Source organism: Lagopus muta, chromosome 24, assembly GCF_023343835.1.
Source record: "Lagopus muta isolate bLagMut1 chromosome 24, bLagMut1 primary, whole genome shotgun sequence".
NCBI lineage: Eukaryota > Metazoa > Chordata > Aves > Galliformes > Phasianidae > Lagopus > Lagopus muta.
In genome coordinates, this window is record NC_064456.1 from 2470173 (window position 1) to 2484607 (window position 14435).

Here is a 14435-nt window from a genome sequence, read left to right on the forward strand (position 1 = left end):
AACAGTAATGGGGTGATGGCCTGGTAATGGGGTGACACAAACAGAAGGTTTGGGGCATTAACCCACTGGCCTGGAGGTGGATGCTGTAATCCCTTAAAGCCCTCTGATCCCATCCGTGCTCGCTGTTGGGGCATGCAGCCCTCCCACTGTTTGCATGCAGCAGAGCAGAGCACAGCTGGGATGCATTGCTCGGGCTCTGCTGCCATCAGCCGGTGTGAGCAGTGCACAGTGCTGAGCTGCCACGGGGAAGCAATTTTGGGCTGTCATAAAAGCATCAGTTATTTCATATGGTCGGCCCAACTCGACTCATCTGTCACTTAAAAGTGACGTGTGTGGGTTGGACGTTGGAGGAAAGCTTTGCTTCATGCTTGCTTTGGGATTTTATTGCTCCCAGAGCCGTTGTTTCACTTTCTTTTCCCTGCTGTGGGGCAGTGATGTGATCTGAGCTCTGCTGCCTTTGGCCCTGTGTCACTTTGCAGGTATGCTGCCCATCAGCAGCTCCCCAATGGGTTTGAAGGGCAGCCTTTGACGTGGTGCAGAAGTGGAGCTCAGCAATAATTAGCAAACGATTCAGGTGCACATTCTGCGTGCAGACCAGTGGAGCACCGCATCCACTTTGGGATGCATCATGTGCTGCAGATCTGAACAGCAGTGTGTGCTGCATTTCACCAGGAGAGCTCCTCCAGACACACATCCTAAAAGAATACCTGATAAAGGGGGTGTGGGCTGCTGGGGTTGAGCAAGGCAAAGCAGCAGGAAGCAAGCAGGAACATGAGCCAGGCCCTGCAGCAGCAGAGGACCCCGAGCACAGTGCATCTCACCCTGCATCTCACCCTGTCCCATGTCCCACCCTGCTCCCACATCCCCCCCCCCCCCACCAGCTCCAGCCCTCTGCTGTGCCTGGTCTGTGTCCTGCCTTGCTCTAGGGATGTCCCACGCTATAACTCCGGCCTCTGTTCCCGTGTGACCACATCTATGTGCACGTGGGGACAGCAGTGCTGTGACTGTTTGCTGCCATGAGGAGTCCCAGAGCTCTGACCCAGGGTGAGAGCAATGCTGGGAGCGGCCGGGGAATGCCCCAAATTGTCCCCACTGCCCTCTGCTCTGTGCTGAGCTGGGTCTGTGCTGCTCATGCTGGGGGATGGGTTTGTGGCTGGGGAAGGAGACAGTGGTTTTGCTCAGTTTGCACCTGCTTCCTCTTTGCCAGTTTTGGGCTTTATTTGGGGTGGTTTTACCTGGGTGTGAAGGACTCACAGCTCTGTGCCTTTGGCTCCTGCAGTGATAGGAGCTGCTGTGCTGCCGGCGCTGGGGTCTGCAGGGACACCCCCAGGGAACGTTAATTGATATCCTGTGGTCTCAGGGTGACCCATCTCCTTCCCAAGGGCTGCAGGCTTCCCCATCACAGCTCTGCAGCACCCACGAAGCAGCACGGCGCTGCAGCCTGCTGACATCCCAACTCTCGATGCTGTGCCCCGTGTTGAGGACACAAAGAACAGCGGTGACTCCACAGAATGGCACAGAGGGGACCACGCAGAGCACTGCTCAAACCCTCAGCCCTTACCCCTGGCTCCCTGCCCCATGCAGCGTTGCACGCTGGCCATGCCCAGCACCGTTGGCCCTTTCCAGCCCTGTCCCAGCTGCCTGTGGATGGCTGCAACTCTGGGAATTTTTTTTCTCAAGCAGGAAGCTGAAGCATTTCCTCCTCCAGCCGCAGCCGATGCTTGCAGAGCGAGTTTTGCAATCCCGTGGGTTTCTGTTCTGCAGCGGGGAGGTGCCTCTCTCCACCTTGCAGCTCTCTCCTCCCGTACTTTTTTGCATCCGCCGTTGTTGCGCTGCCGGCCCCGACAGGTCCCAGCGAGCAGCGGGGTTTGGCGGAGCACGGAGCAGCGTCGCTGCCTCCCATGTGCAGGTAGGAGGAGGGCAGTTGTGCTGTGCCTGCAGCTGTGCCGTCCCTGCGGCTTTGCTGTGCCTGCGGCTCTCCCATGCGTTGCCGGCAGCAGAGGGGAGAGCAGCGGTGACGGCGGTGCTCCCGGTGCAGGCGATGCAGAGCACCCCCAATTACCTCTGGAGCACAGACGACCTGCTGGGCCAAGGAGCCACGGCCTGCGTCTACAAAGCCCGCAGCAAGGTGAGGAGAGGGGGGGGGACGGACATACGGCCACCCCAGGGCAACCAAACCCCCGTGCCCTCCTGCTCTGTCAGTACCAGAGCTGCTTTGGCTTTATTTCTGTTTTCCCCTCTGTGGCTCTATGGGATACAAGCTAGTTTTGGGGCGAGCTCTGCGCTGTGCACTATGCAGTGCTGCTCCCCCAGCATCAGGGTGGGGGGGGGGGAATGCCTGAAGTTCTGTAAACCCCCAACTACGGCCATTTGCATGCTTCATGCAAACGCTCGCCAGCGCTGGGATGGAGACTCACAGCCCTGCTGTTCTGTGATCTTTGTTCAGTGAGCGCGGGGCAGAGGTGAGTTGGGAGCAGCAGAGCACAGCAGTTGGATGCCCCCACCCCACTGCAAACCTCTGACAGCGCTGCAGAAACGTGCGCCCCCCTGAGCACGTGGGTGCAGGGGCAGGAAGCAAACGGAGCGAGCGGCAGTGTTTGCTTTTGCAATGCAGGAAGCCGAGGCTGCCTGTCTGAAAGCAAGCTGTGCTCGAGTATTGTTGGCACCTAGAGCAGCAGTGAGGCTATTGGTGCTGTTAGGGATGGGGTGAGCCATCGTTCCCTTTTCCTCTTTTTCCTCCTTGCCCAGAAATCAGGGGAGCTGGTTGCTGTCAAGGTCTTCAACAAAGCCAGCTACCTGCGCCCGCAGGAAGTGCAGATGCGGGAGTTTGAGATGCTGCGGAAGCTGAACCATAAAAACATTGTCAAGTTATTTGCAGTGGAGGAGACAGTAAGCGGGACCGGGATCCTCCCTCCTAAGCTGCTGTGTCCAAGCAGAATCCCAGGGCCCCATTGATGATGGGCGACTGGTCTTTCTGGGGGGGATGGGAAGGTGGCTGTACAGCCACCCTGCCTTTGCCCTGCTCCCCGCAGGGCAGCAGCAAGCAGAAGGTGCTGGTGATGGAGTACTGCTCCAGTGGCAGCCTGCTGAGCGTCCTTGAGGACCCTGCCAACGCTTTTGGCTTGGCTGAGCCCGAGTTCCTCGTGGTGCTGCAGTGCGTGGGTGAGCAGCATCTCTGTCTCAGAGCCGTTGGGATTGAGGTGGACATCGGGCACTGGGGATAACCTGCGTGCTTGGAAATGGCACTGCTGGGTGGTTGGGGAGTTTGGCTTTGGGGAAAGCCCACAGGGTTTCCCTTTCCAACAGCTTTGGGAATGGGCTCTGCCCCCACCGCTGACAATTCAGAGCTGTGCAACCCCACACGCTCCCTGCTCCTCCCCATTACCCAAAGTCCCAATTACTGATGTGATCCCCATTAATGTGCAGCCCCCCCCAGGGTTTGTCCCCACCTCTGTCCTTCTCTCATTCATACAAACACAACTGCTGTTCCCCACCCGTTTCCAGTGGCAGGGATGAACCACCTCCGTGAGAACGGTGTTGTGCACCGGGACATCAAACCTGGCAACATCATGCGCCTGGTGGGGGAGGACGGGCAGAGCATCTACAAACTGACTGACTTTGGTGCCGCCCGGGAGCTGGAGGATGATGAAAAGTTTGTGTCTGTCTATGGGACAGAGGAGTACTTGGTGAGTATGGCCCCGAGGTGTGCAAGTGGACAGCATCCGTCTCTCCATCCAACAGTGAGGCGCTGCATGGAGAGAAGCAGTGATGCTCAGGGCCGCTTTCAGAGGGGCTCTGTTTTTTTTGCAGTGAGCTCTCAGCTCATAGCATCACAAGCACTGTTTGGTGTCGAGGACGTGGCGCTTAGAATCATAGAATCATTCAGGCTGGAAAGACTGCTAAGATCATCCAGTCCAACATCAAGCCACCTCCACCATCGGGGGCAGTTTTGAAGCCACCCTGTTGAGCTTGGTAGGCAGTGATGCTCTGCTCTGCCCTGCAGCATCCCGACATGTATGAGCGTGCTGTCCTGCGGAAGCCACAGCAGAAGGCATATGGGGTCACCGTTGACCTATGGAGCATCGGTGTCACCTTCTACCACGCTGCCACCGGCCGGCTGCCCTTCGTGCCTTTCGGGGGACCCCGCAGGAACAAGGAGACTATGTGGGTACCTGGTGCAGGACAGCACTGTGTCCCTTATAGTTGCATCCCTTAGAGCCTAGGGGTAAGTTAATGATCCCATATAGCCTAGGGGTAGGTTAATAATCCCATATAGCCCTGAAATAAGGTAATAATCCCATCCAAGCCTGCAAGGCTTGCAGTGCAGCTCCAGGCTGCCTGCAGAGTGAGGACCACGCCTGCACATGACGGTAAAGGACATGTGTTCCATTTACTGTGTTTGCCCTTTACACTCATCCTCGTGGCTCTGAGGTGAAGCTCCTCAAAGAGAAGGCAGCATTCAGAGAGGCATGGAATTTTTTCACTCTTTCTTGGACTGTTCCCTCCCTCCGCTCTGCGTTCTTGCTGTAAGCTGTGCCTTTCCCCATCCCTCCCTGCTGCACCCCAGGTACAAGATCACCACTGAGAAGCCCCCCGGGGCCATTGCAGGCGTGCAGCGACAAGAGAATGGCAGCATTGAATGGAGCTACGAGCTGCCCCTCACTTGCCAGCTGTCAGTGTGAGTGTCCCCATGGGGTCCCCTGCGTACGATCGCAGCAATACAGATGTTCATCTCACCTCCTCTTGCTGCTGCAGGGGGCTGAAGGATCAGCTCGTCCCCATTCTGGCCAACATCCTGGAAGCAGACCAGGAGAAATGCTGGGGCTTCGATCAGTTCTTTGCAGAAACCAATGACATTTTGCACAGGATCGTGGTCGACGTCTTCTCCTTGCAGCAGGCGTCCTCGCACCGCATCTACATCCACTCCTACAACACGTGAGGGTGCCCAGCAAGGCTGGGTGGGTTGGGGGGCTCAGCTCCTCCGTGGCCTCGGTGCTGTTTTGCTACAAGAGGACATTTGCAGTTCAAGAGGTGGAAATCTGAGTGGTTTTTTCCATTTCAGTACCAGCAAGTTTTTAGATGCTGTCTTCAAACAAACGGACATAGTCCCTCACCATCAAGAATATTTTTTTGAAGGCCACCCATACGAGTTGGACCCCAACCTCCAAGCCCATAATTTCTGCAGAACAGCCCGGCACAACCCTCTGACCCTGCTGAGCTGTGCTGAGCAGCCAGAGGACGTGGTGGGCTTGAGATACAGAGACCGTGAGTACTCCATCTGAGGTGCATTGCAGTGCTCCCCATCCAGGGCGTGGGGTGGGCACCATGGAAGGTTTGCTTTGATGACCACCACCCTGCTGGGCTCAGGGGCAGCAGGGTTAGGAGGCTGCAGGCTTATTTTCTCCCAAAGATTGTAGCATGGGTGCGATGCTCTGCTCTGCAAGGCAGCTCATGCCTTCACCCACCTCTCCAAAAACATAGATGCATGAAACAGCTTGGGTTGGAAGGGGCCTCAGAGGTCATCCAGTTCCAGCCTTGGAGAGCTGCCCTCAGCCTCGGGCAATGCAGTGCTCCAGTGCTTGAGCAGCTCTGGGATTTGTTGGGATGTCCCTCTTGAAGCGCTCTGACCGCTCTCCACCTTTCCAGCGGCTCTCGACTTCCCCAAGTTTGTCTCCAAGGTGGACGTGGTGGCCGACTGCAGCGCTGCCAAGGTGGGCAGAGGAGGGGGGACGTGGGGAAGCCCCAGCAGAGTGGACACAGCCGCCGTCCCCATCCCTTTGCTTTGCAGAGCGCGGTGGGCGCCGTGCACCAGGCGCTGCGGATCGCGCAGGAGCTGCAGCGGTGCCAGGAGCTGACAGTGCGGGGGCTGCACTGGGTGATGTGAGTGCTGGGCGCCCCTCTGCTTCAGTGGGAGTGTTGTGTTGAGTTTTTGGGGGTTCTGTGGCAGGCGGTGTTGGAGCCCTGTGTGTGGAATGGATGTGTCAGGCTGGGAGGGGACTGTTCCCAAATGGGGACTCGGTGTTTGAGGATATTCCTACCCAAATTTGCTGCTTTCAAGTCAATTTTTTTCCAGTCTGGGAGGTGCTGGGAACACGTCATCATCATCTTCCTCATTAGGATTAATTATCACTGTGCGTTTTCCCCACTGCACTCATTCCCTTTGGGCAGGAGCTCCTTGCGCTGCGTCCTTGCTCCCTGCAGAGCAGCATCCTCACACCCAGCACTCCTCCTTTCTTATTGCACCCAACTCCTTGCTTTTCCCTGAGTCGCACGAGCCCTAAAGCTGATGGCATAGAGGGCACATGATGCACTAATTACTTTTTCTCCTGACAGTGGCAACCTGAGGTCTGAGTGCTCGAGGGTTTTGGAGCAGAGGAGAGGGGTGCATGCGGTGCTCTCTGGGCTGCAGCTGATGGAGGGGAAGACCCGTGGGCTGTAAGTGCAGGGGGTTCCATGGGGCTCTTACAGCCCACGATCCCAGAGTGGGAAAGCTGCCTTGGGGTGCTCCCAGCCCTCCTAAACCATCTGCAATGGGACGCCCTTTGTGTCCTTTATAATTTTACTTCTTTTGTACCTTTTATGTCATTTTATGTCCTCGATACTCTTTGTGTCCTTTGTGTCCATCAGAGGGGCTCCAGTAATGGAGCATTGTCTCGAGGAGCCTGGGGCAATCCTTGCCCTGTTTGGCACCCACCTCAATGCTCTGCCCCAGGCAGAACCAACCCCATAATGTCTAAAATAACCCATGCTTACTCTGCTTTTTATTTTGTTGTTGCAGTGCAAAGTGCCTTGCTGCTGGCTTGCCTTCCTTTCCTCTTTTCAATTCAGGAAGCTTCTTAATTTCCATTTCATCTGAAAAGATGCAGACACATGTTTCCCATTGACTTCAGTTGAATTCATGTAGTTCCAAGGCACTGATGCTGCCTCTGGATGCGGTGTTCACCCATCCTTTCCAACAGGGTCTGGATTGGGCTCATTTCTGCTGGCTTCAGCAGCTCACACCCGTACCAGCTGCGGGAAGTGGCAGCATCTTGAATGGCACAGAGCCAGCTCACAAGAGAACAATTTGGGAACAGATTGCATGCAACCAAGAGAACTCATACCAGCCAGTGCTTTGCATCGTGTGGCTCTGATTGGGTGCCCTGAGCTGCCCCATGGAACTGCTATATGTTCTCCTTGCTCGGGTGATGGCTTGTTTTCACTCCTGGGTATTCAAGATGGTTCTGTTTCGGCTTCCTGCAGGTACGAGGCCGTTCCTGGGGGCAATGCACTGCCAGCCCTGAAGGACGTGGCTGCAGTGAAGATGCGGCTGCAGAGGGTGAGCAACCAGGGGGGAGGGAGGAAGGAGCACCCATGGGTGCGGGCAGCACTGGAAAGAGTCCTCCTCACCTCCTATTGTCCCCCACCTCCCATTGATCTCTGCAGGTGGCAGAGGAGCTTTCGCAGTGCTCCCACAGCATCTTTGACTTCCAAGGGGCCCTGGATGGGATGGTGTCTGAACTGGTGCAGCATGGGCAACAAGCTCACGAAGACAAAAGGTTCGTAGGGACAAAGACAGTGGGTTTGTAGACATGAAAACAGCAGTCTGTAGACACAAAGACAGTAGGTTTGCAAATACTAAGACAAAAGGTTCGTGGATATAAAGGCAGTGGTCTACCCAAATGCTCTACCCAAATCCCCATGCCTGTTTTCAGTTTGATTTTGGGTTGAGGTGTGTACGCTGGGGAGGAAACCCCAGTCTCACACCCCCTCCCATTGGCCTCACACCTCCTTGCTGGACACAACTCACAGCATCCAGCAGATCGAGTGCTGTCTGGAGAAGATGCAGCTCATCTACAAGCAGTTCCGCAAGGCCAGGACGTGTCCAGGTGAGTTTGGGGCACTGAGCTGCAAGAGAACAAATGATTTCCCTTTGCTGGTTTATATTTCTGTGCTGTGAGATTAACCCTGGGGATTGCTGCTCTGAAGAGCCCCTGTGCATTATAGGATCACCCAGTGATTGGGTTACAAACCCAAGAGGTGCAGAGCTTGCTCTGATGGTGCCCTATATCTTTCCTCCCACAGCACTGGGCTACAATGAGGAGCAGATACACAAACTGGACAAGTGAGTGGCACCACCCCACCCTTCCAGCCCCACACTGGCATTGCTATGGCATCCCAGTGGGATGCAGCATGTCCGTGGCTCATCCAGGCTGAGGAAGGATAAGGACATGTGGCTCCATGAGGAACCAGTAGTGTTCATTTCCATGCCCATTTTCCTGTTCATTTTTCCTCTTTCAGGGTGAATTTGGGGCACTTAGCCAGGAAGGTGCTGCTCATCTTCCAGGAGCAGTGTGCACAGCAGTACCAGGATGCTCTGGCCCTCCATGGCAGCAGGGTGAGGTATGGATCCAGCTCATGATTTTGGGGCCATTGATTCGGTGTTGGGATGGGGCCATCCGTCTGATATTAGGAGGTGGATTGGGCCATTGATGGGCTGTGGGTGTTGGGCTGTGGATGGGGCCATTGACCTGGTGTTGGAATGGGGATGGGGCCATCGATCTGGTTTAGGGCTGTGGTTGAGGCCATTGATTGGGGAGTTGGACTAGATGACCTTTAAAGGTCCCTTCCAATCCTTAGGATTCTGTGATTCCTGTCTGGTGCTGGGATGGGGATGAGACCATTGATTTGACACTGGGCTGTGGATGGGGTCATTGGCCTGGTGTTGGGATGGGGATGCAGCCATTGATCTGGTATTGAGATGTGGTATTGGGATGGGGATGGGGCATTGATTTGACACTGGGGTGTGAATGGGACCATCGACCTGGTGTTGGGATGGAAACATTGCTTTGACAGTGGGCTGTGGATGGGGCCACTGACCTGGTGTTGGAATGGGGATGGGGCCATGGATCTGACATTAGGATGTGAATGGATGGAGCCTGTAGAACTGCTGCTGAGGGACTCATAAAGCAGCAGTGAGTCCTTAGAGCAGCAGCTCGGCTTGACCATGAGCAAACCTTCCCCGTGTCTGCTCTCATCCTGTGCCACGCTCTTTAGAGTTTGGGGACAGCCCCATTCCATGTAAACATGCAGCTTCCTTCTTGCAGCCTCACTCCTTGCAGCGGGGAATGGTTGTTCCATCAGGAAAATATTGCTACTGAGACAAAGAGATCCACTTATTAGCAGTGCCTTTCTGTTAAATGGTGTCTGGGGAATAAAGCCCAGAGCAGGCTGCCCTGCATTGCTCCAGCACAGGAGCAGAGAGCAGGGGAGGGGAGGGCAGCTGCTGTTTCCTGGGGTATTTTTGCCTGTTTTTCCATCTTTAGGCAAAATGCACTGTGAGTCACGGCTGGTTCTTTAAAATTAGTTTCACTCCAGCAGTAATTGCCTTGTTTTGAGTTTATCCCTGAGCATTTGTGGCGGTGTGGGTGTTTTCCTGGGGAGCAGAGGTGGACCATTCACCTGAAATATTCTTCCCTTTTTATTTTAAGGGCAAACCAAAGGGTTTTTTTTATACAACTGTGTCATTCCTGGTGCACTTCACCCCGAGGCACCCAGCATTGGCAGCAGCAGCCCCAGGGACAGCACTGCACTGTGGGCAGCAGCAATGCTCCTGAGCAGAATCCCACTTAAAGCAGCACTTTCCCTAATTAATTAGTTTGCTATTAGTGCTGTTTGGATAGCAGAGCTGCAGCCCTAATTACAACACCGTTGTGACTCATTTGCTTTCCTTTGGGATTTTAACTCGGATCCGGCACAGTTTGCAGAAAGCGGAATTTAAACCACAGAAATAACAGTTTGACCAACATTGACCAGGACGTTTGCTCTTGTTGCCCTTCCCAGGAAGGTCTGTGAGATAAAGAAGCACCTGAAGAGGCTCAGCAACCACATCAGCACTTGCAGCGTGGAGGCCAGCGAGTGCCAGGACTGCCTGCAGCTGGTGGGTGCTGCAGGGTGCAGGGCTTGCAGGGTGTTGGTGTTATATTTGGAGTTTCTGGCCTTTTGCTCAAAGGTTTGGGAGTTTGCTTTGCCCCACTGAACAAAGCAATGGTTGGATGAACCCCTGGCAGTGCCACTCTTGCTCCAAAACTGGAGCTGGGGAGTGGGTTTGTGCTCAATAAGGAAGCTGCCATCACAGAAAGGCTGAAGCATCGCCTCTGGTTGTGGTGATGGATTACCTGACATGCTGCAGCAGGGCTGGTGGGTTGGGTTGGGTTGTTCTGTTTATCCTGAGGAGTGGGTGAGCTGGGTGTGACTGCGTGTGCGTCATTGCCCTGAGTGTTTTGTCACCCTGGGGTAAACACGGAGGGCATGCACGCGAGCAGCTCGTGTTTGAGCTGTATCCTCTCCATCTCTGCAGGCTTTGGACAAGTTTCTGCAGACAGTTGTGCCAGAGAAGCACAACCTGGCCCTGGTCCCTGCAGTGCCTTTGCCTGTTCCCCTAAGCCAAACGCGCCAAGAGATGGCTTTGCAGTGAGTATTGGGGACAGTTTGTCCGTGGGGCAGTTTGGCACTGCAGAGCTGGTGTGGGGCTGGGAAGCTGCATGCAGCCCTGGGCAATGCTCTGGTGCTGCCAGGTGCCGTCCCAGTTCAGGGAGAGGGAATGGGGGCATCTCCTGTGCTCCTCTGGGGGATGGAGGCAGCTGAGCTGTCCCTGCTAAGGACTGGGCTGTGTCTGTGCAGGATGCAGGAGCTGCTGGAGCAGATGAAGTCAGTAACGTGCGACCTCCAGTTCAACAACGGCATCATCGAGCGGTGAGTGGAGCACTTGGAGAGCCCTGTGTTCTGCACTGGGGCCGGGCTCTGAGCACAGCCACAGCTGTCCCAGCAGCAGCACACCTGCATCACCCTCTGACAGCAGAGAGAGTTTGTCTTTTTTGGAAATGTAAGCATAACCCCCTGCAAATGCTGTGCAATGCCTGCCACCCTCTGTGCAGCCCTTTCCCTGTGCTGCTCCGTGCTGCAAAGCTCAGCATCCTGCTGCTGGCACAGCTGCTTGGGCTTCTTCCTCTGCATGCTTTCTCCCAGGGCCTTAATGCACACCAGCAGTCTGGTTATGCGTACCGAAATCTCAAAGAGTTTCAATCTGGATTTTAAAAGAAAGCCATCAGTGTTTCACCCCAACCTTGTTTGTGTAGGACTGAGTGCGGTGCTGCAGCACATCCATGGTGAATGCAATGAAGGAAGAAGGGAAGAAATTACAGGAGCAGCCCAGGGTCAGCACTGCCTCTGTAACCCCAAACTTTGCTCTGTTCCCACAGGCTCAGTGGGGCTGCTCCTGCTCCTGGGGTCTGAGCAAGGTGTGTTTGCAGCTGCAAAAGATAACAGGGGATCACTGCCAGCACCACAGCTCCTGCACCATGCACTGCTCCGACACTGCCTTGGTGTTAAAGCAGCTCTCTGGATCCTACCTCTGTGCTCCAGCACCTTTGAACAGTTCTTCAGCGTTGGGTGGCTGCAAGCCTTGAATATTTGATGAGAAACTGATGCAGCGCCAGGTTTTTCCCTTTTAAAAAGCGCTCAAAGGACTCGATGACTTTCTGACTTCTCTGTATCCCAATGTCAGATGATGAAGAGTATAGACAGAGAAATTTTCTTTTGCCTTTTTGCCTATTTAGGGAAATTCTATTCTGGCTCTGCTCACTGAGCCCAGGGCAGGAGGGGCTGCATCCAAAGGAGGAGATGACAAAACTGGTTCCAGTGCTGTCACTGCACCCTGTCACCTACCCTTGTCCCCAACCCCAGCTCAGCCCCATCCCAGCACTGCTGATGGCTGTGGGCACAGGAAGCTGGGGGAGGTTTCTCTATTTTGATGCATTTTTGTAAATATAACTGAGATCTGTCAAAAAGAATTGCTTAACGTCCGCTTCTGCCTTTAATTTGCAGGGTGAAATAGTGCAGATGGCAAGGCTGGGCAGCAGCAGGGACGGGGCCAGGAATGGGGATGGGGATTAGGGAACCCAGGCAGGAATTCACTGGGGTGTCTGAAGCTGCCCTGGGCAGAACACCCCTCTTCTTCTCCATGGAATGGCACAGCTGGGAAGCACACTGCTCCCATCCCACCGGAGCCCAGCGCTCTGTTATCGCAGGTATCTGTTATGCTCCAAATTTCAGCCTGGTTTTGGCTTTTACAAGAGGTCCTGGATTCTTCTGGTTATTGCTGAGTCAGTGCTGAAGGTCCCAGCAAAGCCCTGGGACGACTCCTGCAGCCCTGGCTCAGGGTTCAGCGATGCCTCTGCAAGGAGAGGCCAGGCCATGGTCTGGGCAAGCCGGTCTGACTCAGCACCGGGAGGCTCAGCCTGCCTGCCTGAACCCATCCCTTGGCATCTGGCTTTGCCCTTCACCCTCCAGTCCTCTTCCCAGTATGTTCTCTGGAGGTGAAATGTGCCAGCTCAGCCCAAAGCCTTCAGCTGAGGCTCACAGAGCTGCTGAGCTGCGGGAGCTCCAGTTTGTCCCCAGCCCAGGGCTGGGATGGTGCACAGAGGGAGACCAGCACCGCAGAGAGGCAGAGCCCAGAGCTGCTCCTTGCATTGAGGAATATTCCCACATTCTGTTGGGACACCTATAGGGATCTGATGCAGAACAGTTTCCTTCTTGCTGCAGCTCTGCCTGGCTCTCAGCACAAGAGGAGCAAGGCACGCAGCACACCTCAAAGGAACAGGGAGCAGTGGCTCCAGGCTGTCTTGGCTTCATTTTCTTGTAGGAGCAGGAGCATCAGGAGCTGCCCCTGTACAGCAAACCACTTCTGAGTGGTATTTGGCACCAAATCTGTACATTCCCATTCATTTTAATTGTAAAAACCAACATCCCCACTGCCAAACCCAACCGCTCGCTGTGGAAGCAGTGGAGCTGAGCCACCTCTTAAAAGCTTCTCCCCTGCAAATTATTTTCAAGGATTCTCCCAGCTTTACAACCAGCATTGCATTGAATCCAGGTCCAGCAGAGCCGTGCTGATGTGGACCATGCGAGTGTTTGACCTGGAATGTGTTTGGCTCCAAAAGAAAGGATTTATTTCTTGGCATGCACCAAAAGGAAGAGCTGCTAATAGCCCTTGTCGTGCTTCAGCTGCCATAACGCAGCAGCTGCAAAGAGGACTCCCAGAATCTAAATAAAACAGAGATTTTCTTGCCAGTGCTCATCAGGATTTCTTCCCTCCCCAAACCCTGGTCCTAAAAGTTTCCTGCACTGTCAGAACTGAATGCCTGCTGAGGAAGCAGAGAATGGCAGTGAATCTGCTCTATCTCCCAGTCTGGGGGGAGCACAGAGTAAAGCATCAGCCTTTGGGAAAACCATTTACCCAGGAACAAATCTGCTGCTCTTCTCATGCAGAAGTAGAGGATGCATGAAAGTGAATCGGGATCCCGAATGGGGAAGGAAAAGACCTTCCAATATGAGTCATGCTACTTAACAGAACAAAACCGGGATTTTCCAAGCTGTATTATTGCTCCTTTAGTTTTAAGCTCTTATTAGGGATTGCCTATTGCACACATCTTTTGTAACTCAGAGCCAGATCCGTCCTTCAAATTAAATTCCTTCAAAGGGATTTAAGCATCCTTGGCTTATCCTATCCTCAGAAACTCGCTTTGTCTCTGTCATCAGACCTTCGGTGCGGCACCTGATCCAAGCACCCCCATCTCTGCACCCCAAAGCACCCCCACCCCAAAAGCAGTGCAAATGGGCGTCCTCAGAGCTGCAGTGCTGAAGCCTTTGCAGAGCGACTCCAAAATCTTCCCATCATATTTTCCCTTTCACTTCTCCCTCAACCACAAAAGCCTCATCGTGGGAGAGCTAATTGCTTGGGCTCGCAGCCCTCAGCGTCACTCCGGTGCCCTGCTGTCGTTTCAGAGAGGAAAGGTAATTTGTTCCAGCTGTCCTAGAGCCTGGTCCATGCGCTGCTCTATGCAGGAGGGTCTGCGCCTTCAGCTCAGTATATAAAGCAGCACCTGAGAGGTGATCTTACTGCTCCTGTAAGGGCAAAACCGGGGATGGGATGGGAGTGGATGGGACGCGATGCTGCTGTGCTCCTGCAGTGTGCGCTCAGGACAGCTCTGCGCTGCACGCTGCCCACCCCGTTTGCAGGACCAGAATTAGGGTGATGTATGCACGCGACGTCCCCGCTCCCGAGCAGAGGAATGTCCCGCGGGGAGAGCTTTCACAACAGCGTGGATTGGGATTCCACGAGGAAATCCTAAAGGGAAATCTTGCGGGGAAGGGGAGGGGTGGGGGAGGGGAGTACAACCGCGATGGATCCCATGGTAGGAATCGCTCCTCCGGGAGGGTCACCACGAGAAGATCCCACGCCGGGCCGTTCTCCGCACCACCCCTTCTCCGTGTCTCCTCCCCGGGGCGGCCTAACGCGCCCGCCCTCCCGGCCACACCGCCCTCCAGGAGCCCGCAGCGCGGCGTTCCGTTCCGTGCCCACCCGTGGGGCCGAACCCCCCATAACCCCCAGCCCC

The 14435-nt window shown here is 54.9% G+C and overlaps 1 protein-coding gene across 4 annotated transcripts; it reads left to right on the top strand.

Moving 5' to 3' along the window:
- Window positions 1-906: 906 nt before the first annotated feature.
- IKBKE (inhibitor of nuclear factor kappa B kinase subunit epsilon) lies at window positions 907-13454 on the top strand. Of its 4 annotated transcripts, XM_048926103.1 has the most exons (21): window positions 907-1909; window positions 2039-2128; window positions 2749-2889; window positions 3033-3162; window positions 3505-3686; window positions 4004-4164; window positions 4568-4678; window positions 4756-4935; window positions 5063-5265; window positions 5647-5711; window positions 5789-5880; window positions 6334-6435; window positions 7243-7318; window positions 7426-7538; window positions 7792-7868; window positions 8065-8104; window positions 8281-8382; window positions 9823-9919; window positions 10340-10452; window positions 10663-10734; window positions 11241-13453. In XM_048926103.1, the coding sequence occupies exons 1-21, from the start codon at window positions 1463-1465 to the stop codon at window positions 11272-11274; spliced, it is 2628 nt and encodes an 875-aa protein (XP_048782060.1). In that variant the 5' UTR covers window positions 907-1462; the 3' UTR covers window positions 11275-13453. The 4 variants fall into 4 exon arrangements, 2 of the variants coding, with proteins under 2 accessions (XP_048782060.1, XP_048782059.1); XR_007373229.1 differs by having other exon boundaries at window positions 907-2128; window positions 10663-10864; window positions 11241-13454; XR_007373230.1 differs by lacking the exon at window positions 11241-13453 and adding an exon at window positions 11008-11231 and having other exon boundaries at window positions 907-2128; window positions 10663-10864.
- The last annotated feature ends 981 nt before the right edge of the window (window positions 13455-14435 follow it).

Coding starts and splice junctions, on each gene's coding strand:
- IKBKE (XM_048926102.1), top strand. CDS start 1,463: ATGCTGTGCCCCGTGTTGAGGACACAAAGAACAGCGGTGACTCCACAG. Junction 8,383..9,822: donor CTCCATGGCAGCAGGGTGAG/GTATGGATCCAG, acceptor TGCCCTTCCCAG/GAAGGTCTGTGAGATAAAGA. Junction 10,453..10,662: donor CGCCAAGAGATGGCTTTGCA/GTGAGTATTGGG, acceptor GTGTCTGTGCAG/GATGCAGGAGCTGCTGGAGC.